Raw genomic sequence first — 22,873 nt, forward strand, 5'->3', positions numbered from 1 at the left:
TTTTGAGCTCGAAAGAGAGACAGAGAGAGAGAGAGAGAGAGAGAGAGCAATGGGATAGGGACAGAGAAAGAGAGAGAATCCCAAGTAGGCTCTGCACTGCCAACACAGAGCCTGATGAGGGGCTTGAACCCACAAACCATGAAATCATGACCTGAGTCGAAATTGGATGCTTAATTGACCAAGCCAGCCAGGTGCTCCAAAGATCATTAATTTTAAAAATAAGTTTCTCTTCTCAACTTGCCACTCATGAAACCATAATTGAGACTGAGATTTGATTGCTTGAAATTGCAAAGAAAGTGTAAAACAAGGCTATTGAAAATGTATAATTAGTTTAGGATTATGATTTAGCACTGTAGTGAATTAAGAGTTATGCTTGAAATTTTGTCATTCATTCTGCCAAAAAAAGTTCAAGAAAGACATTTTTCCATTGTGTCCTTTGTTTACTCTGAAAAACAAACTTTACAGATTATTGCAGTAGTACAAAAAAACCTCTGTATCCTTTATTCCCATGCACCAGTGTTTAACATATTGCTGTGTTTTTGTGTTCATTCTCTCTCCACACACACATACACACGCACACATACTTTACTGACTATCTGAGTGTAGGTTGCGTATATCATGTCCTTTCGTATGCTTCAGTGTGTATTTTGTATGAACCATGGATGTTCTATATAGATTTACCATTTCAGGACATTTTTCACTGAATTGATACTTTATCTAATTTACAGTCTAGATTTCAACTTCCATCTATTATACTAGTTTTGTCCTTTGTAGCAGTTTGATCTCCAGATCAGGATCCAGTTCAGAATCACACATGGCATTTGTCTGTCATCTCCTCAGTTATCTTTTTTTTTTTTTTAGCCTATTTTAAACTGTTTGTTTATTTTTGAGAGAGACTGAGCATGACCAGGGAAAGGGGCAGAGAGAGAGGGAAACACAGAATCCGCAACAGGCTCTGGGCTCTGAGCTGTCAGCACAGAGCTCAATGCGGGGCTCGAACTCACAAACCGTGAGATCATGACCTGAGCCCAACTATGAGATCATGACCGGAGCTGAAATTGGATGCTTCACTGACTGAGCCACCCAGGTGCCCCTCCTCAGTTATCTTTGATTGGGAACTGTCTCTCAGGCTTCCTTTTTCTTTTTCTTTTTTTTTTGGGGGGGGGGTGGTGGCGGCAAACTGTACCCCCAGTGTGGGACTCGAACTTGACCTCAAGATCAAGAGTCACATGCTCCACCAACTGAGCCAGCCAGGTGCCCCTTTTTGTCTTTCATAACATGACATTTTGAAGAATGCAAATCCTCTGTTTGGGTTTGTCTGATCTTTCCTCAAGATTTGTTTCAGATTTTTAAAATATTTATTTTGAGAGAGAGTAGTGCACAGAGAAGGGCAGAGAGAGAGAGAGAGAGAGAGAGAGAGAGAGAGAGAGAGAGAGAGAGAATCCCAAGCAGCCTCCCCACTGTCAGTGCAAAGCCCATCACGGGCCTTGAACTCAGGAACTGAGATTATGACCTGAGCCGAAATCAAGAATCTGGACATTTAAACTACGGAGCCACCCAGGCACCCCTCAGATTATGCATTTTTGACTGGATACCACATAAGGGATATTGTGTTTCCAGATATGACAAATGGAAAAACATGATGTCTATTTATCCCTTATTGGTGACATGAATTTTGATTATTCAGTTATCATATTCTCCCTTTCTCCACCATATATAGTCACTATTTTTCATTTTTGTAACTAAGAAGTAATTTGTAATAACTAACTCAAAACTTTGCAAATATCCTGATCATCATCAGACTCGCCACCAACACCAGAAGTATCCACTGAAGATTCGTTCCTGGACCAAATTTTATTCTGATGTTACAAAATGATGATTTTCTAACTCCCATCATTTCTTCTGTATTTATTAGTTGACATTATACCATAAGAAAAAACATGTCTTCTGCCCCATTTATTTATGTACTTACATGTTGTCAATATGAACTCTTGGATTCTTATTTTAGTCAATGGATTGTAGTTCATTGCTGTGCTTATTTGATACCCAGATTTTACCAGATCTGGCCATTAGGAACCACTTCAAACCTTTTTGAAATGCCTACATCATTTTGTTGAGCACTTTCTTACTTTCTGCCGTTAGATGTTTCAGGTTCATCTGTACTTTCTTTGCCTGTCTTGTAATTAGACATTTCTCCAAAGAATTCTGGGTTTTTTTTGTTTGTTTTGTTTTGTTTTTTTAGTGGAGAGTCGTTTTTAGAAACTGGAATCTGGGTGTATTCTTTTTTAAACATTGGAATTCCTAAGTTCTTAGAGAAGAGGCAGTAGGGAAGATTTTTGGAGATTAAAATCTGATGTGAAAGCCTAGTTTTCAATAAATAGTATAAGCAAGCACTACTTAGGTGTTTTGTTTCTCAGATCTGGTAAACATATTCTTGTGATCACACTCAGACTAGCATATTTACTGACCAGATTTGTAGGTTTTTTAAAGTGGATCTTAAGAAATTTAAAACAAGGGCACCTGCGTGGCTCAGTCAGTTAAGCATCTGACTTTGGCTCAGGTCATGAGTTCAAGCCCTGTGTCGGGCTCTGTGCTGACAGCTCAGAGCTGGAGCCTGCTTCAAGTTCTATCTCCCTCTCTCTCTGCCCCTCCCCCACTCACATTCTGTCTCTCCCAAATATAAAAATAAACATTAAAAAAAAATTTTAAATAAAAGAAAAGAAATTTGAAATAAACTGAACGGAGAATGCTTCATTGGTAGAATTCTTTTCGATTGTTTAATTAATTAATTTATTTTTTTAAATTTTTAAACATTTATTCATTTTTTGAGAGAGACAGAGTGTGAGTGGGGGAGGGGCAGAGAGAAGGAGACACAGAATCTGAAGCAGGCTGCAGGCCCCGAGCTGTCAGCACAGAGCCCGATGCGGGGCCCAAACCCACAAGCGGTGAGATCATGACCTGAGCCAAAGTCAGATGCCCAACCTCAGATGCCCAACCAACTGAGCCACCCAGGTGCCCCTCAATTGTTTATTTTAGTATTTAATGTTTATTTTAAGTGAGCAAATGCCATCCCATCTTTATAAATAACTCATCATCTGTATCTAATGAATATGTTATTGTAAAAGCTAATGACAAGGTACATATTTGTTTTAATTTTTAGATCATGCAGTGTAATTCTATAGAGGTTCTTTTGATTGATGATACCATTAAAAAGAACTTCATCTTTTGACTACCTTTGTATTCTTGGGCATTTGACCTAACAGGGTGCTCCAGTCTTCATTAATGTTTTGATAGGGGGAATCTAAATAATTTTTGTATGTTATTGTATATGTTAATCCTCTATCACAGTGACTGGAGCATGGTAGGCCCTATAGTCACCCAGCTCTCAGGTAATTCCTATCCAACTCTTGTCTTCTCCTTTGTTGGCATTGTTATGTTCCCCAGAGTATTCTTTTTAATGTGCTATCTCAATGTTTTTGACTTCCGCTTAGTATTTCTGCTGCTGACATCATGCATTGGGTTTTATACCCAAGGAAGTGAAAGCAATTCTTTCTGAGAACCGCACTTCTCTGAGTCTCTTTCCCAAGAGGTTTAGGTTCGCCCTAAAATGGGCTAGCTACTCCTTTTAGGACAAATTCTAGAAATGTTATCACCCAGGTGAGAAAAGTTCTCTCTATAGGGATGGCTTTCTCAGCCCTTCACCTGTTTATGATAAGAACTGATGGTGTCACCAGAATTCCTGATGGTTGACAGGTGTGAGACTTTAGTTCTCAAGGAATGTGTTCTTTTCAGCCTAAATCAAGACTCTTCAACGGTTGAAGAGTCTTGCTTTCAACATCCAGAACTGCTGACCAGTTCTCTCTTCCGTTCTAGAAATGACGCTCCTCTCCTCCCAGTCCTCATCACCGGTGGCCCCTCCTGGGTCTGTGTACACTGAAAACCCAGAGCAGAGGATGCTGGAGAAGAGAGCCAAGGTGATAGAAGAACTTCTGCAGACGGAAAGAGACTACATTCGGGATCTGGAAATGTGCATTGAGCACATCATGGTGCCCCTGCAGCAGGCACAGGTGGGAGCTGTGGGAGGTTTGCTTTACCTTGAATGGGATTCTCCAGGCCTGGAGCATTAGGATATGGGTGCTTCCCCGACAAGGGTTACTGGTTTCAAATAAAGTCTGTGGCTGCTGCTCCTGTTCTTAATTCAAGGGTCCCAACATATGTGTGTCGTCAACTTACCGTTCCAGCATCCTGTTACTCAAGCCCACTATTAGCTTACCAGGCTTACAGTCCGTAAACAGTGACTCCCAGGACGTTTCCTGCTGAAAACACTTCTAGGCAGTCTAGAGTGTCACTTTGTTGGGAAGGCTGTATGATAATATGATGCAGTCTGGGGGTGAGGGGTGATGGGTCTCCAGCATCTGACTGTACAGGGCATATTCAGGAAGCCTTGACTGTGGCGTGTGTGCCAGGTACTTGTCTAGATGCTGGCGGTAGGCAAAACCAGTTAGCAGCACCCTGGGGATTTATTGTCCTTACTGTTTGTTATGTGACCATCTGGGCTTGGCTTGGGTTTGTACTTCTGGAGCATTCACTCCTGAGAACTAGTATAGGAAGTGGGCACTGCCATCCAATTTTGGGTACTGAGTGAGAATTTGTATCCCAATATAATTATGGACCAAATTGGTAACACAGTCATTTTACTAAGGTAGTGGGGGAGGGGAGTAAAGCAGCATAGAGTTAGTGGCTCAAGGACAAGTGACACTAAAGAGAATGTTGGCACATTCCTATTCTAGGAACTTTGTGACATTGAGTGAAGATGATGAACAATTTTGTACCATCCTGAAGATGTTCCTAATATGAATGATATGTCATTAATTTCATTTCCATGCATCTTTGCATTTTGTTTCCCATTCTCAGATACCAAACATTGATTTTGAAGGACTTTTTGGAAACATGCATATGGTGATTAAGGTCTCAAAGCAGTTGTTGGCTGATCTGGAAATAAGCGATGCCGTAGGTATGAGCTCTTGCTTTTGCTTCAGAAGCAATGCCAACTCCCCCCACCCCCACCCCCCCTTTTTTTTTTAACTTTATGGACAGGAGGTAGGAGGTGAAGAAGGCTTGCTGGTACTAAATGGGAAAATGAAGCTTTGCTAGTAAATGAAGGTTTAGTTACTTAGTTCAAAGGTTATTTGGCCCCCTGCTTTGACATGGCACAGGATGTTAGCAATAGACGATGTTTCAGATGTCACATGGTCTGATGTTTCCAGACTGACGGTTGCAAACCACTAGTGGGTCATGAGATTGATACAGTAAGTTGCACCCAGTGTACTTTTTTCAATAAAATAAAATAGAAAATACCAGAATGTACTATAAATAATAAGCACAGCTACAGGTTTTTGAAACTTACTTCTTATTTCAATTCTACATGTTAAGTACACCGAGTCATGATTTAAAATGTTTTTATTCATGTGGGTTATTGTCAAAAAATATTTGAAAAACAGTGATCTATTTTTAATAAACAAGGGAACTGTATTATCTGTTGCTGTGTGACAAATTATACCAAAACTTAGCAGCTTTAAATAAGAAACATGTATTATCTCACAGTGCCTGTGGCTGAGGAATCCTTGAGTGGGTGAGTGGGGTGGTTCTGGCTCAGGGTCTCATGAGGTTGGGATCAAGTTGTTGGCCTCGATTGTTGTCATCTGGGGCTCAAAGATCCACTTCCGAGGAAGCTCACTCATCTCTTCAGGCCCTGGTTCCTTATCCTGTGAGCCTCTCCATGGGCTGTCGTCATGACATGGCAGCTGGCTGTCCCCAGTGCGTGATCCAAGAGGGAGAGAAAGCTCAAGCTGGGACCCCACAATGTCTTCTCTAACCTGATCCTGGATATGTCATACGGTCACTTCTGCCATATTCTGTTGCTCATACAGATCGGCTCTGGTACCACATGGGAAGGGACATCCTATCATTTTGCTGTTTTCCTGGAATCGTCACCAGATGCCACCACATTTCTAGTCATCCCACTACATACGTGACAACATCCAGCAGAAGGAAAATAACCCTCTGTTATCGAAGAGCGAGCCAGACTTTTCCAGTACTCCCCTGTCAGATTTCTTTTTATTTCTCATTCACCAGACCTGGGTCACATGCATGTGCCTGAACTGATACTGGAAAGGAGAAAGGGATCATGATGGCTTAGACAAGGCAGTGTTTACCTGACTCACCTGGGAGAGAAATGGACATAGCAACAGAATCATGGCTTTGCCCTCCAGAAGGAAAGGGAAAGGGACTGTGGGGCTTTTAGCCAATTAGTGTGACAGTATTAATATTAATTTTAAACATGTCCCACAGAAAGAAATCTTTTGCATAATGACCCAGGATTCGTGTGTGTGTGTGTGTGTGTGTGTGTGTGTGTGTGTGTGAGAGTGTGAGTTATGTTTGTACTTTGACTATGGTCACTGTTTCCTGATACTTTCTTTCCTATTCCATTTTATTTCTTCAAACTACTGATCATGACCCACAAAGTAGATTGCATGACCCATCTATGGGTTGTGACCCCCCCAGTTTGAAGGACCCTGGAAATTAAGATGTAGCTTTGCTAGTTGGCGATTGATATAGAATAGTGCCTATCAGGGAGGTTGAAAAGCAGCGAATAGAGGCGTGTGCATCCGCAGCAGCGTGATAGTGAAGGTTCTGGGAATGTCAGCAGGGACAGGTGTACGAAGGAATGACAGAGGAAAAGAAGGCAAGTAGATAGTAGATATTGGAAATAGAGGCCTGGATGGCTCAGGGCTTGCAAAGTGGCCCTGAAGGTCAGGAATGCAGCCAGCCATTCTGCTGCTGTGCCTTCTGAGCTGCAGAAATAGACCGAAAGGAGGCTGCCCGGGGGAGGGCGGCGTGAGTGGGATGTTTATGAAGAAGTCGAGTTTCTCTCACAGAAAGGAGCAGTAATTAATGACACAGATTTAATATAAATGAAAACTGATCTGTCAGAATAGACAGTTCCATAGGACAGCACATAGATGGAACAGAGGGAACATTGTAGAGAATGTGATGGGGTTCCATAGACGGCTTTCTGCCTGAGCAGCTGGTAGAAATAGTTACTAGGGAAGCCGTAAGTGGGATCATGTTTTAGGAGAGGAGCACAGGGCTGAGAGGACTTTGCGGAGCTGTACAGGCTGAAGCAGGAACAACCAAGGAAAGGGGGCAGAGGAAGAGCAATTATGGGGATTATTAGATTCATAGCTACATTTTGCTGTTCAGTGCTTTATAAAGGAGTACACATGTGATATCACAGATTTGGGGTTTTTTATATTGTAGGTATTGTAATAAACTTCTAGTCCCATGTATTTAATTCATGAACAAAGAAAAGGTTAGAAACTGCTGCTGTGGAAGAATGTCTTCACTCTGGTGATTTTCCTGGGGCTCAGACAGTGAAGGGCCCTTGCAGTTCTGATCACATACTTATGGGGAACCCTTGCAAACAGCTTACTCTGCCTGACTGAGAGGGGACTGGAGGCAGTTTCCGGGACCAGCTGTGTCTGTGTGTGTGCGCACGCGCATCTGTGTTCTAAAAAAGAAACACATGATGACGTGGTTCTCTTAAATTTTCCTTTATTTATTTATGTTTTTAGAGTTTATTTATTTTTGAGACAGAGAGAGATAGAGCATGAGTGGGAGAGGGGCAGAGAGAGAGGGAGACACAGAATCTGAAGCGGGCTCCAGGCTCTGAGCTGCCAGCACAGAACCTGATGCGGGGCTCGAACCCACGAACTGTGAGATCATGACCTGAGCCGAAGTCGGACGCTTAACCAACTGACCCACCCAGGCGCCCCTTAATTTTTCCTTTAAATAAGTATAATTTTGAGATGGTTCATGGCAATTTCTTATAAATTGGATGGTTAGTCCCATTATTTCTTGTGATAAGATTTAACTGACAAAAGTTTGGTTATCCACTCTACATTGAGGATACTGAGAAGAAAGTTACGGCACACACTGTATGTTTATGTATATTCCAAAGGTCCCGTGTTTCTTGATCACCGGGATGAGCTTGAGGGAACGTACAAGGTTTACTGCCAGAATCATGATGAGGCCATTTCACTGCTGGAAATATATGAGAAGGATGAGAAGATCCAGAAGCATCTTCAGGACTCCTTGGCTGATCTCAAGTAGGAGTTTTGTCTACTTCACTTCCATCATAATTCTTTAGTTCTGCCTTGTAGAAGTCATTGCATGCATATGTCTAGACTTCTTGTGACATCCATCTTATTTTAAACCTAACGCCCTGTTATGTCTTTTGCTCTTCTCTCATATTCTCTTTTCCCTTGAAAATCTGAAGTGGCTTCCTGCTTTGTGTCTACAGATACAAAAGTATTAAATTAGCATGTTCAGGTAAGAAGCAGCCAGGAAGATAGTTTGGTCCAAATACACAAGAGCAGAGGTAAGAAGACCAAATTCACTTATTCTTGACCTTCAGGTGAGATTTTCCCAGAGTTAGAGAGGCAGGTTATAAGGATATAATGTGTGTCTAAGTAGATCAGAGTGAAGTTAGGGGCTTACTAACTTTTTAATGAACTGGATATGCCTCCATAGATATTTATAATTTTCCTTTTATCCCATGTGATTTCTTTTTGTCTGCTCATCTGATAGGCATTAGTTGAACTCTAATATATTCCGAGAAATTGAAAATCGGCATTAGTATCACCTCTAAGCAGCTGTCTGTTTTCTTTTCATGCTCGCCGCCCTGTAGGAGCCTGTACACAGAATGGTAAGTCCCTTGCCCTTGATGCACAAGCTTATTTCTTGATTTTTCTTCCTTTATAGACAGAAACCTAGGAGTAGACCTGCTTTGCTATATTTTTCTCCATAGTGCTTCCCACCAAATGAAGTGGGAACATTCATTCCTAACAAATGAATGTTTGTTTATTGCCTGTCTCCTTCCACCAGGACAGGTCACTATTAAATCCTCAGCACGTAGAACAGTACCTGGTATTTATTAGATGCCCAGAAAATATTCGTTGAATGAATGAAATTGGAAAGGAGGGTGAGAGAACACAGCTATCTATTTTTAAGAATCACAGACACCACCAATAGGCCCTGTATTATTGACGGTTGATTAAAAGTCTCTGTTTTACCCTCTCTTACAGGGGATGCACAAATTACATTAACCTGGGCTCCTTCCTCATCAAGCCGGTCCAGAGGGTAATGCGTTATCCACTCCTGCTAATGGAGTTGCTGAATTCCACTCCAGAATCCCACCCCGATAAAGTGCCCTTAACCAACGCAGTCCTGGCAGTCAAGGAGATCAATGTTAACATTAATGAATATAAACGTCGGAAGGACCTGGGTAAGAAAAGCATACTTGCTGGAAAGGAGGAATGCCCTCAAGAATGCTCTCCTAATCAAAAAGAATTATTACTTCACCAGAGATGGGCAAGGCAGAGAGTGGGTAATAGGGCTGTGCTGAAGAAATGGTGGCACCATTTGGGGGAAATGAAGTATGAAAAAAAAAGTAATAACATAAGTATAGCTGTGGAGCAGTGGAAGTAAGGCATCTGTGATCAAGCTTAGAGCAGTCAGTCTTTCCCAAGGATATGAAGACTGGAGAGCGGCTTCTGCAGGTGACTGGTGACTGCCTTTTCAGCTTATTGAAGGCAGTCCTTTTCTACTCGTGCCTAGATTTGTTCTCCTGCATGCCGGGTTGGATGTTTTACTACCTCCACTTCAGTTAGGAATTTTCATCATCTTTCCAAAAACCCCAGTTTGCCCAGTATCTAGCTCACATGACTCCTCTCTGGTCTGAGCCCCGCCCCAACACTTTGCAGTCAGTTGCCAAACCACCCAACGCATTCTTCATTATGTAGAATGAACCAAATTATTTCTTTTCTCTTTTCATCAAACTTCTTATGAGGCTCTAATTTGAACACTCCATGAGTATGCGTGTTGACCCAGCTAAACTGATTTGTTAGTCATATCCTCAAAGAATCTATAGTATAACCTCTTTCTCTGCCTTCTATTTCCACCTCAATACCCACACTGGTATGTAATGTTGAGTGTGCTGTTCAAGCCCTTGGGCCATCTAGCCCTTTGTCTTGGTTCATATCTCCCAATGTAATGTCATCTTCATCTTCATCTTCATCAATGTCATGCCTTTATGGTGCCTTCCAGTCTTCTTACAACTTTTGATATCTCTAAACTTTTCTAGAGATTGTGCCTAAGGTATGACATAGTATGTAATCACGTGACTCCTGTATAGCATTTTACTGTGTGGGACAATTGGATATAAACATCTCATTTGTGGGGCACCTGGCTGGATCAGTCGGTTAAGCCTCTAACTCTTGATTTTGGCTCAGGTCATGATCTCATGAATTGTGAGATTGAGCCCTGCTCTCAAAATAAATAAAACTTTTAAAAAATACATCTTGGGGGGCACCTGGGTAGCTCAGTCAGTTAAGCGTTGGACTTTGACTCAGACCATGATCTCAAGGTTTGTGGGTTTGAGCTCTGTGTCGGGCTCTGTGCTAGCAGCTCAGAGCCTGGAGCCTGCTTCAGATTCTGTGTCTCCCTCTCTCTCTGCCCCTCCCCCACTCACATACTCGGTCTGTCTCTTTGACTCTCTCTCTCAAAAATGAATAAAGATTAAAAAAAAATTTTTTTTTTAAATTACATCTTGGATGCTTGGGTAGCTCAGTCCATTAAGCATCCAACTTCGGCTCAGGTTACGATCTCACAGTTCGTAAGTTTGAGCCCTGCATTGGGCTCTGTGCTGGCAGTGCAGACCCTTCTTGGGACTCTCTCTTTCCCTCACTTTCTGTATCTACCCTGCTTGCTCTCTCTCAAAATAAATAAATACACTTTAAAATTAAAAAATAAACTTTAAAATAAGTAATACATCTCATTTGTACATGAGACCATTGAAGATGGCCTTAGAAAGCAAGTAGTGTTCCTTTCTACATTTTATTGGAGAAGGAAGTGAGACTCAGAGAAGTTAACTGAGTTATGGAAGGCCACACCTTGATGAAGTGATGTACTCCCAGGCATTGAGCTCACAGGTTTCTTTGACTCCAAATCTTGGACTCTTCTCCTGACCCCTCTGCTCCCTTTCCTCCTAACCACTCCTAGTTCACACAGTCTCTCTCTGTGATTCGTCAAGTATCCCGTCTATTCATAATGGTGATTGTTACTCATGTTTTGTCTCTAGTCAGTTATGAGACAAAACTGACTCACTGAAAACAAGCACTAGCTCTAGTTTGGGTTGTTGATCTCATTTTGTGGCTCATTTTGTAGTCTGTCCATGCTCAGAGAAGGGCTTTCTTGACTCACTCCCTAGTCCTCAAGTACCGAAAAGGTGATGAAGACAGCCTCATGGAGAAAATTTCCAAACTGAACATCCACTCCATCATCAAGAAATCCAACCGAGTGAGCAGTCACCTGAAGCACCTCACTGGCTTTGCTCCACAGGTGAGATCCCCTCACTTGAAGGTTTAATACATCTTCGGCAGCATTTTGGGGTTCCCCGGGGCGGCCTGCATGGTGTCGATTGCATGATTCCACACTTAGTACCTCTTTTGGTGTTTGTCAGCTGGTGGATACAGGACCCTGCGGCCACTGTGTATGTGAATCCCCCCCATCTACCCAACCCCCCGGCCGTGCCTTGGCGAGTCGCTTACAATGTGTACAAAGGCAAATCGGGCCAAATAGGTCACTATATCACAGTGCAGTTTTAGACACCCATGAGGAGCTTATAATCTATTTGGGGAGACAAAATTGTAGACATGAAGCTAGAAGGGCTTTAAGAGATCACCATCGTTCAACACCACATGTCACAAATAAAGAAACACAAAGTCTGAGAGGTTGAGTAATTTGAAAACCGGTCATCCACGTTGCTGAGAGTGGATCTGAAGCTACCAGGCTTCATTCTAGCACACCATATATGCAGCATGCAATCAGTGGAAAACAGCAGCTAGAAAAGAGTCCGCTGTTAAGTTTTGCAGTTTGTTTTCTGCATCCGTAGTACTTAAAACAGGAGTTGCATGAGGGTGAGCTTCATGTTGACAAGAGATTTAATCTAAGCCTCAAAGAAAGGGGGGTAGTTGGGCATAGGGAAGGGGAGGGCATCCCAGGCAAAGTGACAGCTCAAGCCAGGGTACCAGGGGGAACAAATGTGGGCTCCAGGACAGGAAGAGAGCAAAGTGTGAGGGTACGAGGGCCTGTTGTGTTTTTTGGAGACCTTACAAGGTCACGTAGAGGTGTTTCGATTCAATTAGTATGATTTGGAGAAACCTCAAAGGTTTAAAATTTAGATAAAAGATATTTTTAAGAAAGATACTTTTGCCACCTGGATAGATGGCAGGAGAATGCAAATCTGCTAACAGCACTTGTTTACTATGAACAGATAAAAGATGAAGCATTTGAAGAAACTGAAAAGAACTTCCGAATGCAAGAAAGATTGATCAAATCTTTTATCCGAGACCTGTCTCTCTACCTCCAGCATATCCGGGTGAGTGAGGACAGTGCTCCGCCGAGAATCGCATAGGGTGTAATCCCGTCCGCTTTTCTGCTCGCCAGCATATTGTGGAATGCATGTGGAAAATAATCGGGACTCAAATGACCACTGTGCCCTGACATACGTGTTCCTGGGAGTCCTGTAGGTCATTTAAGAGGTGACAGCATTTGGAGGATGTGTAGGCTGAGTTAATTCTAGAGTGGCCCAGTTTCTTCCTCCCCCTGGCGTCTCTATCCTTCCCACCACCTTTTTCCTACTGTCTCCTCCGTCCAGTTACTTGTGAAGCACTTGTCACAGTTCATTTTGTCAAGATAATTTTGAAGATCGAATAATATGAGAATGGCTCCCATAGAGGCATGCTTTCTATTAGTAATGTTGATTTCCATCTAATTCAGTTGCTATACAAAAGGCCCCTAAAGTTGTTAGAATCAGGAATTGGTCTGGAAAGCTGGAGGGGCTGAGGAGGCCAGACGGTTTTTGCGTCATGGTCAGAGCCAATACTGGAATCCTTTCTTTTTTACTTTATTCTTAAAAGATATTTATTTATTTATTTATTTTGAGAGAGAGTGAGTGAGCATAAGTGTGAGCAGGGGAGGGGCAGAGAGAGAGAGAATCCAAAGCAGGCTCCGAGCTGTCAGCTCAGAGTCCGACGCAGAATATTGCAAACTTCAAGATCATGACCTGAGCCAAAATTAAGAGCCAGGCGCTTAACTGACTGAGCCACCTGGCTGCCCTGGGGACTAGAACCCTTTTTATTTGTATCTCCCATTCCCTATGGACTTCATAGAATGCTGTTTATGGAAACGTATCATATACCCCGGCCCTCACATATGAAAATCTCATCCTGTGAAACAAGCAGTTTTCTTTAAAAGAAATCCTTTGCTTTCTAAAAAAATAAAAAAGAAGTCATTTTTTAATTAAGCAGAAAAGTAAAAATATGAAAGATACCAAAGGGATAAGTAAAAAGTGAAAATAATTCTTCCTCCAACCCGTCTCCTAGTCACCTTCTATAGACACAATTTGCATTTATCAGATTTCTTCTCTCATCAGTGATAATCGTGTGTGTGTGTGTGAGTATGAGAGAGAGAGAGAGAGAGAGATACACACTGTTAAGCATCTTGGGTTTTGCAAACAATAGTATTTTAGAAGTTCTGTACCTGTGCACATAGAACTGCCAATTTTTTTGAACAACTGCACACTATTTAATTATATGGATGCGCCATAACTCATTGAACTTGTCCCCTATTGATGGACATTTAGACTGTAGTTGGCAAACCTTTAGATGCAGTGGCACAAGGAACATCCTTGTCGATACATCATTTTCTGATCTGTGAGTATATAGGAAGACCAGAGTCTTGGCTTTTCTGAGCCAAATCATATAGCCGTGTACATTTTGATATTATTAAATTTCATAGACATTATACAGCAAAAACCCCTACCAGTAGTGTGTGAAAGGACCTCCTCGTCCCTTGCTAACACAAAGTTTTACCAAAATCAAAATATCTTCTCTTTGTAAGATAGGTTAAAAATGCTATTTCAGGGGTGTCTGGGTGGCTCAGTTGGTTAAGCGTCCGACTTCAGCCCAGGTCATGATCTCATGGTTCGTAGGTTCGAGCCCCGCGTCAGACTCTGTACTGACTGCCAGCTCAGAGCCTGGAGCCTGCTTCAGATTCTGTGTCTCCCTCTCTCTCTCTGGCCCTCCCCTTCTCATGCTGTCTGTCTGTCTGTCTCTCTCTCTCTCTTAGAAATAAATAAAACATTTTTAAAAATGCTATTTCAATATAGTTTAAATTTGCATTCTTTGTAAATGAAGTTGAGGATATTTTCCTATCTTTAAGTCATTATATTCCTTTTTCTGTTGATTTGTCCATATTTTGAGGCACTTATTTATTTATTTATCTCAAAAAATTTTTTTAAGTTTATTTATTATTGAGAGAGACAGAGACAGTACAAGCAGGGGAGGAACAGAAAGGGAGAGAGAGAGAATCCCAAGCAGTCTCCATACTGTCAGCACAGAGCCTGACACGGGGCTCGAACTCAGAAAACCGTGAGATCATGACCTGAGCTGAAACCAAGAGTCAGATGCTTAACCAACTGAGCCACCCAGGCACCCCAAGGCACTTATTTATTGATTTGATGGTCTTTTTCCGATTTGTGGTACCTCTGTATATGTTGGAGAAAGTACCCCTTTGAGATGATGGTTTACAAATATTTCTCCCCAAGATTGTTGACTTTTAAGTTTTCTTAAATGTTTTCTGCATGTAGAAAATTTTTAGTTTTGTATGGTCTAAGCCTTTCTTTTATGGCTTCTTAGGTCTGTGTCATACTTGAAAAGATCTTTCCTATTCCAAGGTAATAAATATTTCCCAGGTTTTAATATTGTTATTATTTCATTTTTAAAGTTGAAGTTATTGATCTAGCTGGAATTCCCTGTATAAGGGTGAGGGAGCAATCCACAGTGCTGCTTTTCCACCTGGTTTTCCAACTGTTATCATTTATTGAGTGATCCCCATTATCTGAAATGCCCCTACATTTCTTCTAAATAGACTATCTCCCTTCATGTTTTTTATTTAAAACATATTTTTTAATCTTTATTTATTTTTGAGAGAGAGAGAGAGAGACAGAGTGTGAGCAGGAGAGGGTCAGAGGGAGAGGGAGACACAGATGCTGAAGCAGGCTCCAGGCTCTGAACTGTCAGCACATAGCCCGACGTGGGGCTCGAACTCATGAACCACAAGATCATGACCTGAGCCGAAGTCAGACGCTTAACCGACTGATCCACCTAGGCTTCCCTCCATTCATGTTTTAAGTATGTAATTAGGTAAAAATTAAGGTTTATAAAACTTTCAGGAGCACATTGGTTTAAAGTGAGAGATTTGGCAAAACCAATATTGGTACAACTCCCAAGTGTGTTCCCTGGTCTAGGACTTTCCCTTCCAATCCCTCTAATTTTGATCCCCCCGCCCCATTGGGTTTTTTTCTTCCCATGTGTTCTAAATGTGTAGCAAGCATATACCTGAGCCCCCAACTCTTTTAAAATACTTCCTTCCATAGCAGTGGGTGGGACATACATAACCTTGACAGCCATTTGATGGGCAGGTCAGTTTGGTTCTGACTGCTAACCAGAAATGAAGGGAGAAAATGTTGAACAGTTTCATCCCTGACTTTATAAAATGAAAAGCCCTGCCAAATAAAACTGAGGGGGAGAGAGAGCTGGCAAGAACATAAGCTGAGGGACGTTGACTATATTTTGGTATCTACATTGGCGTGTGACTACTGTTTTGAGACCTCATGACATTTCTTTAAAAGAATATAAGAGGACATCACATTTCACATTTGTTCTCCCACTCAGGCGGAATTAAAAAGATTACGGTTTATCCTTCTGACAAAACACTGGCTATGTCTACACATATAGGCATAGGACCTAAAGACTAGAGGTCTGCAAATGCCATGAAATAAAATGTAGTAGAATCAAACTGATGTCTGAGGAGGCACTGATGTTTTTTGCTTAGGGGCTTCATTTGCCCTTGAAGTATATTAATGGAGTTTTGGTATATTTAGATTATATTTGGGTTAATATCGAAATAATAGGCAGTCCCTTAACTTAAACTAAAGAAGGTGAAAACCCAGCATTGTTTCAATTAGCCAGAGAAAACCAGCCTGGGATGTAAAAACTGTCAGGATCAGCCAGGAAGAGTTTACTATGCACTCACTTATTTATTCATTTATTCAGTCAATGATAATTGAGTCTGCGAACAAAACAGACAATCCCTGCCTTCATGGAGCTTACATGCTATTAGGGGCCTGGGGGGAGATAGAGAAAATAAGCAAACATTAGTAAATTATATTGTCCATGAGAAGATATTTTTGCAATGACAAAGGACAGAGCAGTCTGGGGTGCCTGAGTGCAGGAAGGGGGGCTGTAGTTCTGCAAAGGGTGGTGACCAGTTGTCTTTGAGAAGGTGACAACATGAGCCAACACTGGTAGGATGAGAAGTGATTGCTCATTATGATCCTGCAGGAATCATCTTGGCTCAAATTTGATAACTTAACTCTTGATGAATTAAGAAACTAAAATTAGGAACATAAAGAAATGCCAAAGAGCTGATAGAAACCCTCACGATTTTTCTATAACTAATAGCCTTAGACTTTTCTCTGTGGCTCATAAATTATAGTTTATGAGGGTGAGCTTGTTTCCAAGCTAAAATACTGTGCTAGAGAGAAAATCTTTAATCATGGGCCCCTTTTGTCCCATTCTGCTACTCAGGATGAATGGTGAAGGCTAGCAAGTTCTGCTTGTCTTACTGCATTTGTTTCTAACTGGCTTCAGGAATCGGCATGTGTGAAAGTGGTGGCTGCCGTGAGCATGTGGGATGTGTGCATGGAGAAGGGGCACCGAGACTTGGAACAGTTCGAGAAGGTGCATCGTTACATCAGTGATCAGCTCTTCACAAATTTTGTAAGTGACTCTTTCCTCAGCCCTCTTTTTATAGGGCCCCTTCTTCCTGGGATTCTTTAACATGCAGCTCGTGGAAAAGTTAATTCCACAGAGACATGCTGTGTGTGCATCAGAAATACCAGTCTCCCTCTAGCTATATTCATATTGGGGTTTTATATTCAGAACAGTGGCTTGTAATTAGTTGAAAGGACAGGTTGGCCTTTGGGACTCAAAGAGATTTTTTTCTAGCTGTGATCTGTCTAGTTTGTAGAGACAGAGGAAAAGTGGGAAATTTCATCTGGTATCACTATTGATACCTCCTCACAAAGAAAACAACTATAGGAGTACTATCTTAGAAAGGAATATTTAGGAATAGTTTAGAAGTTAACAAATGGATCTTTGATTTGGCCTGCACTTCCTTACAAAGATGGTACTAAAGGCCAAATTGCCTGGGTTAATTCTAAATAGAGACCTTGGATTTGATCCTGAGAAGAGAGAGACTGGTGGGGTTTGATGGTTTCTTGGAAATCTCTGAATGGCTTAGGGTGAAGAAAGCATTCATTTCGCAGGTGTTCTAACAACATTAGCATCTTACTAAAAGTAATGTACTAAGTACCTGTTTATGTTCTTTTTTTTATGTTTATTTTTTGAAGAGAGAGACAGAGGCAGAGGGAGAGAGAGGGAGACACAGAATCTGAAGCAGGCTCCAGGCTCTGAACTATCAGCACAGAGCCATACTTGGGGCTCGAACCCACAAACTATGCGATCATGAGCCGAGTGAGACACACTTAACCGACTGAGCCACCCAGGTGCCCCCTCCTGTTTATGTTCTTTATGTGGCAATATAGTGCCGCTCAGTGTCTGTCCCTCTTGAAAAAATTAGAAAAATCTTTTGAAAAGTGAAAAGGTATTACCAAGTAGTCATGATTAGAAAAGGTATTATGGGTGTATGAAAGCTTTTGTATCTCAGATTGATGTATCAACTGTACTTTCAGTTAAATCCAAACTGTATAGACGTGTGCACATAACAGGTGACCCCAGACACACTGTCCCATCCGGGTTGCAATGCAAGCATCACATTAATGTGTGTAACTCAGCATTTGTCATCAACTGTGGAGCTGAGGTGGCATTAGCATATTTTGCAAACTGGCATGTGCAAATTATTGGATGAAGGTTATAAATTGAAGATTTTTGTAGAACGTGCAAGTGCGTCTGGTGTTGGATACATACAACACTCTTTGATCTGCATGGGTTTAGCTTATGCACTAATATATCCAAATATTGAATCATTATGTTGTACCCCTGAATCTAATGTATCAGTTACACCTCAGTTAAAACCCACAGATACCGGATACGGAGTAACTGAGCAGTGTGACTTTCTTGTTCCTACAGAAGGAGAGGACAGAGCGGCTCGTCATCTCTCCCCTAAACCAGTTACTTAGCATGTTCACGGGGCCCCACAAGCTGGTGCAGAAGCGCTTTGATAAGCTTCTGGACTTCTACAACTGCACAGAGCGGGCAGAGAAGTTAAAGGACAAGAAGACTCTGGAGGAGCTGCAGTCGGCGCGGAACAACTACGAGGCTCTGAACGCGCAGCTGCTGGACGAGCTGCCCAAGTTCCACCAGTACGCGCAGGGCCTCTTCACCAACTGCATCCACGGCTACGCCGAGGCCCACTGCGACTTTGTGCGCCAGGCGCTGGAACAGCTCAAGCCACTGCTTTCAGTGAGTGTGCGTGTGTCGTCCATCTGTGTGTGTCCGTCCCCCACCAGCGGTGAAGTCTCCGAGGTTCTTCTGGGAACACACCCCTGGTTGCTTGCGAAATCGTTCGATCTAGGGAGATGAAATATGTCATTAGGGCAAGCCCCTCACGCTCGGGATTCCCCATCCCTTGCTGGGGCCTGTGGCTTCTAAACACCTCTTTCCACCCTGAGGATCCGGGAAGAGCCGGCCAGCGGGGCCTGGGGCGGGGGTGGCGCGGGCGGNGCACCCAGCCAGTCCTGTGATCTTTCAGCCGCCGTCTCCTCTTTCTCTCCCTCTGCCCTTCCCACGGACTCCAGTTACTTAAAGTCGCCGGCAGAGAGGGAAACCTTATCGCCATCTTCCACGAAGAGCACAGCAGAGTTCTGCAGCAGCTCCAGGTGTTCACCTTCTTCCCAGAGTCGCTGCCAGCTGCCAGGAAGCCGTTTGAGAGGAAAACCGTGGACCGCCAGTCGGCCCGGAAGCCACTCCTGGGCCTGGTGAGTGGAGGACTGGCGAGGGCGCAGGTGGAGAGCAGCAAGTGGGGTGGGGAGGGGGGGAGGGGTCCGGGCTGTGCTAGCCATGACTCCCCCTCCTCACTGAGACCTGGCTATTACACTCCCATCACTGGGTTATTACCAGGTTCAAATGAGATCATATACAGAAAGTGCTTAGAAATGCCTGGCGCATGGTGAGCACCATACAGATAAGCTGTCATCATTATTACTGATGGACCCAGCTCTGTCTACACATTAGTGATTTAATAGGAGTTCACATCTAGTCATGCAGAGGAAAGGTCCTCGAGCTCTCTCCTCTGTCACGGGCTTCTTCCTTCACTCTCCCCAGCAGCACTGCTGGCCCTGTCTGGTGACCGCCTGTAGTTTTTTCACACTTGATATGTCCTTCACAATGCCCTCTGAAAAGCACTCTAGGATCTTAGTCTATACAGTGGATGGAGTTTGTAAAGGATTAATTAATATTAATACTTTGATCAATTAATTAAGGAAACCGATTTCAGGATATTAATTCTTCCAGGCTTCCCTGTGTTTGATCATGTATTGGAAAAGGTAATTATCTGATACATTCCCAAACTGTTAGCAGCTGACTGCTTTTTTACCTGGAGTTATAGTTCTTCGGAACTAAGTTTTTCTGTATTTTGAAAAGTAGGGTAAGATACACCAGATTATATGGGGTCATAATCTAAAAGATTACTGATCTGCCTCTGTTTATGACACTTTGCTCCATATGTCATAGACATTAATTTACCTTAAAAGGGGAGAATCAAATTTATTATTACTTTTTCTGTTTGTTTTCTTTTATGTTTATTTATTTATTTTGAGAGAGAGAGAGTAGAGTAGGGACAGAGAGAGGGAGGGAGAGTGAGAATCCAAAGCAGGCCCTGCGCTGCCAGTGTCGGCATGGAACCCATTGTGGGGCTTGAACTCACAATGCCGAGATCAAGAGTCACACGCTGTACTGACTGAGCAGCCAGGCACCCCAAGTGACACTTTAATCACATTTTTTTTTGTCACAAGATAAACAGATGTAAAGCTAAGTCCGTTGATTTTTTTCCTAAGAGCTACAAAGGTACTAAGCCATGAGCTATATAAGAACATGAGTTTTACCCAGCCACATGGACTGACTCAGGCACCAAAACATCCGATGGGAGTAGCAAGTGGCTGGCTGGCTCTGCCCCCGTTTCTGAGACTCGGCCTGTGAGTTGGGATTAAATGTGGCTGCTGGGATAATGGCCAGGGATGGCGTTTGTTGATCGTATCTCTTGTGTTACGTTTTAGCCAAGTTACATGCTACAGTCAGAAGAACTCCGGGCCTCCCTCCTGGCAAGGTACCCCCCTGAAAAACTCTTCCAGGCGGAACGGAACTTCAATGCTGCTCAAGACTTAGATGTCTCCCTTCTGGAAGGTGACCTGGTGGGCGTGATCAAAAAGAAGGACCCCATGGGCAGTCAGAACCGCTGGCTGATTGACAATGGAGGTAAGAGTGCTAGACCTCAGATTACTGTAACTCTAAAGAGAAAAAAGTTATTTTGGGCCATACCTGAATCTTATCTAGGCCAGAAAATATGTGAGAGTATTTGATTAAGAGAGAAGAATAACCTTCCAAGTTCTGCTCATCTTGAGACCGTGTAATGCCCAAGTCATTACTGAAACAAAACCTTTCTTTGGTTTTGTTTTGTTTTTACAAATTCCAGGGGAGGCTCCATTACTCCCCTTACAGGATCTCCCCATGTTTTACAGCTCTTCCGGGCGGTGCTTACGCCCACTGGTTCCGAGCCCTCTCAGCCTGTTCGAAGTGAACCACAAAATAAGCTGCCCTCTTCCAAGCTCTGTAAATGTGTTTTGTGAGTGTGTGAATTTAAACCTGTAGGAAAGGATTTTTTTGCTTGCCTTTTGAGTTTTTCGTTCCCTAGCAAGCAGTTTTGTCTCTTAACTAGGGAATGGCTTTAAATATTTTTTTAAGTTTGTTTATTTTTGAAAGAGAGAGAGACAGAGTGTGAGTAGGGGAGGGGCAGAGAGAGAGGGAGACACAGAATGTGAAGCTGTCGGCACAGGGCTTGACATGGGGCTTGAACCCACAAACCATGAAATCATGACCTGAGCCCAAGTCGGACATTCAACCAACTGAGCCACCCAGGTGCCTCAGGAATGGCTTTAAAAAGAGCTTGCAGTTTGTTTCTAGCAGGGGTGGCGGTTGGGCAGGGGATGTATAGAATTAAAGAAGTAAAAAGAAGGATACTGATCCATATCCTTTCTCCCCCGTTCCACAAATCTAAAACACTCTGATAAACAAGAATTCATTTGCCAGAACCTTCACTCGTCTGAACTTCTTTGATAGCAAAACCCACACAAAGTGACGTGAGCCTATTTATAATGGTTACGCCTCTCTTTTGATGTGAATAGTCCTACATTTAGAAACATGAATGGGTTTAATTATGAGGTATTGACCTAGATGCTGCTGGGGATGTCAGGCCGTAGGCAGTATACTTTTACTTGAGTACTTTTCCCAAATTCAAAGTCTGAATTCCAAAACACATCTGGCCCTCAACATTTTATTTTTATTTTTAAGTTTATTTATTTTGAGAGAGAGAGAAAGGAGGAGGGAGGGGCAGAGAGAGGGAGAGAGAATCCCAAGCAGGCTCCACACTGTCAGTGCAGAGCCCTGACATGGGGCTCAAACTCGGTAACTGGGAGATCATGACCTGAGCTGAAATCAAGACGCTTAACCGACTGAGCCACCCAGGCGCCCCCCAAGTAAGCATTCTAATAAGGACTGTGGGCCTGTATAACAAACATCTGTTCACCACTGGAATGGAAAATTGTGACATTCTCAGTTTGAAAGTATTTGTGGATTTTCTCTCTTCCATCAAGTGGGAAAGGAAGGACAAGGAGGGGGGTGATGGACAGGTGATGCCACTGACGGGTTCATAGAAGGACCCCTAGTAAAGAGCCAAGCTGCTCAAGACGCTGCTCCATCCTTGGGGCTTTTGTCTTCTCAATCCTGATGGGGGTGGCAGGAGCCCGCAGTTTGAAGATCAGCTGTTAGACCCTCTACCTCTCGCCATCTGCCCTGGGGACCCCTCCCATCACTCAGCAGATGGAACAGAAGTGTGGCAGCAGGTTTTCTAGGTACAGAAAACACACTGAAGGTGAAGATGGAGATGGTCTTTGCTCGCACGGAGGTGACATGCTCTGGGTCCCTGCCTTGACAGGTCCTTCTTTCTTAACATTATAAAAAATGTTTCTGTGGACCAGGGATTTCAGTGTTTGTTTTTAGCCGAGGACTTCCTCGCAGTAGGGATTTGGATATGACTTGGGTTCCACCAACTGGGTGCAGTCAGAGGAGACTTAAATTCAGAAAGCCGTCCGAAGGGAGAGTGGAGGGGTTGCAGCAGGGGTCCGTTTTGCCCGTGAGCGTCCAGCAGCCATGGCACTGCCCCGGGGCCAGCAGTTCTGAAGGGGCCTCCTGGTTCTCAGATGGCCGCTGGCAGGGGTGACCCGGGAGCCGGCAGCTGGAACAGCATCTTCCTGACTCCAGGTTCCTGCTGTGATTGAGGTAGAGGTTGTGCTGGTAGGCCATTGTGCAGTGGTATTTTGGCGGTCAGGCTGAGCCTAGCCCCTACTCCTGTACCTTTCTAGTAGTTTTGTTAAGCACCTAATCACCTGGCTTCA

General features: G+C 43.1%; 1 protein-coding gene across 2 annotated transcripts in view; it reads left to right on the forward strand.

Annotated features, from left to right (window-relative positions):
* Window positions 1-22,873, forward strand: part of DNMBP (dynamin binding protein) — a 95,001-nt gene that overhangs the window by 66,994 nt on the left and 5,134 nt on the right. For both annotated transcript variants that reach the window (XM_077778778.1, XM_077778784.1), the window contains 11 exons: window positions 3,874-4,067; window positions 4,915-5,014; window positions 8,021-8,168; window positions 8,750-8,767; window positions 9,147-9,346; window positions 11,330-11,460; window positions 12,395-12,499; window positions 16,836-16,964; window positions 18,336-18,668; window positions 19,004-19,183; window positions 20,480-20,678. In XM_077778778.1, coding sequence (XP_077634904.1) covers window positions 3,874-4,067; window positions 4,915-5,014; window positions 8,021-8,168; window positions 8,750-8,767; window positions 9,147-9,346; window positions 11,330-11,460; window positions 12,395-12,499; window positions 16,836-16,964; window positions 18,336-18,668; window positions 19,004-19,183; window positions 20,480-20,678 — 1,737 coding nt within the window. The remainder of the gene's footprint in view (window positions 1-3,873; window positions 4,068-4,914; window positions 5,015-8,020; window positions 8,169-8,749; window positions 8,768-9,146; window positions 9,347-11,329; window positions 11,461-12,394; window positions 12,500-16,835; window positions 16,965-18,335; window positions 18,669-19,003; window positions 19,184-20,479; window positions 20,679-22,873) is intronic.

The sequence above is a fragment of the Crocuta crocuta genome, unplaced genomic scaffold (genome assembly GCF_008692635.1).
Source record: "Crocuta crocuta isolate KB4526 unplaced genomic scaffold, BGI_CrCroc_1.0 scaffold170, whole genome shotgun sequence".
In the NCBI taxonomy this organism is placed as follows: Eukaryota; Metazoa; Chordata; class Mammalia; order Carnivora; family Hyaenidae; genus Crocuta; species Crocuta crocuta.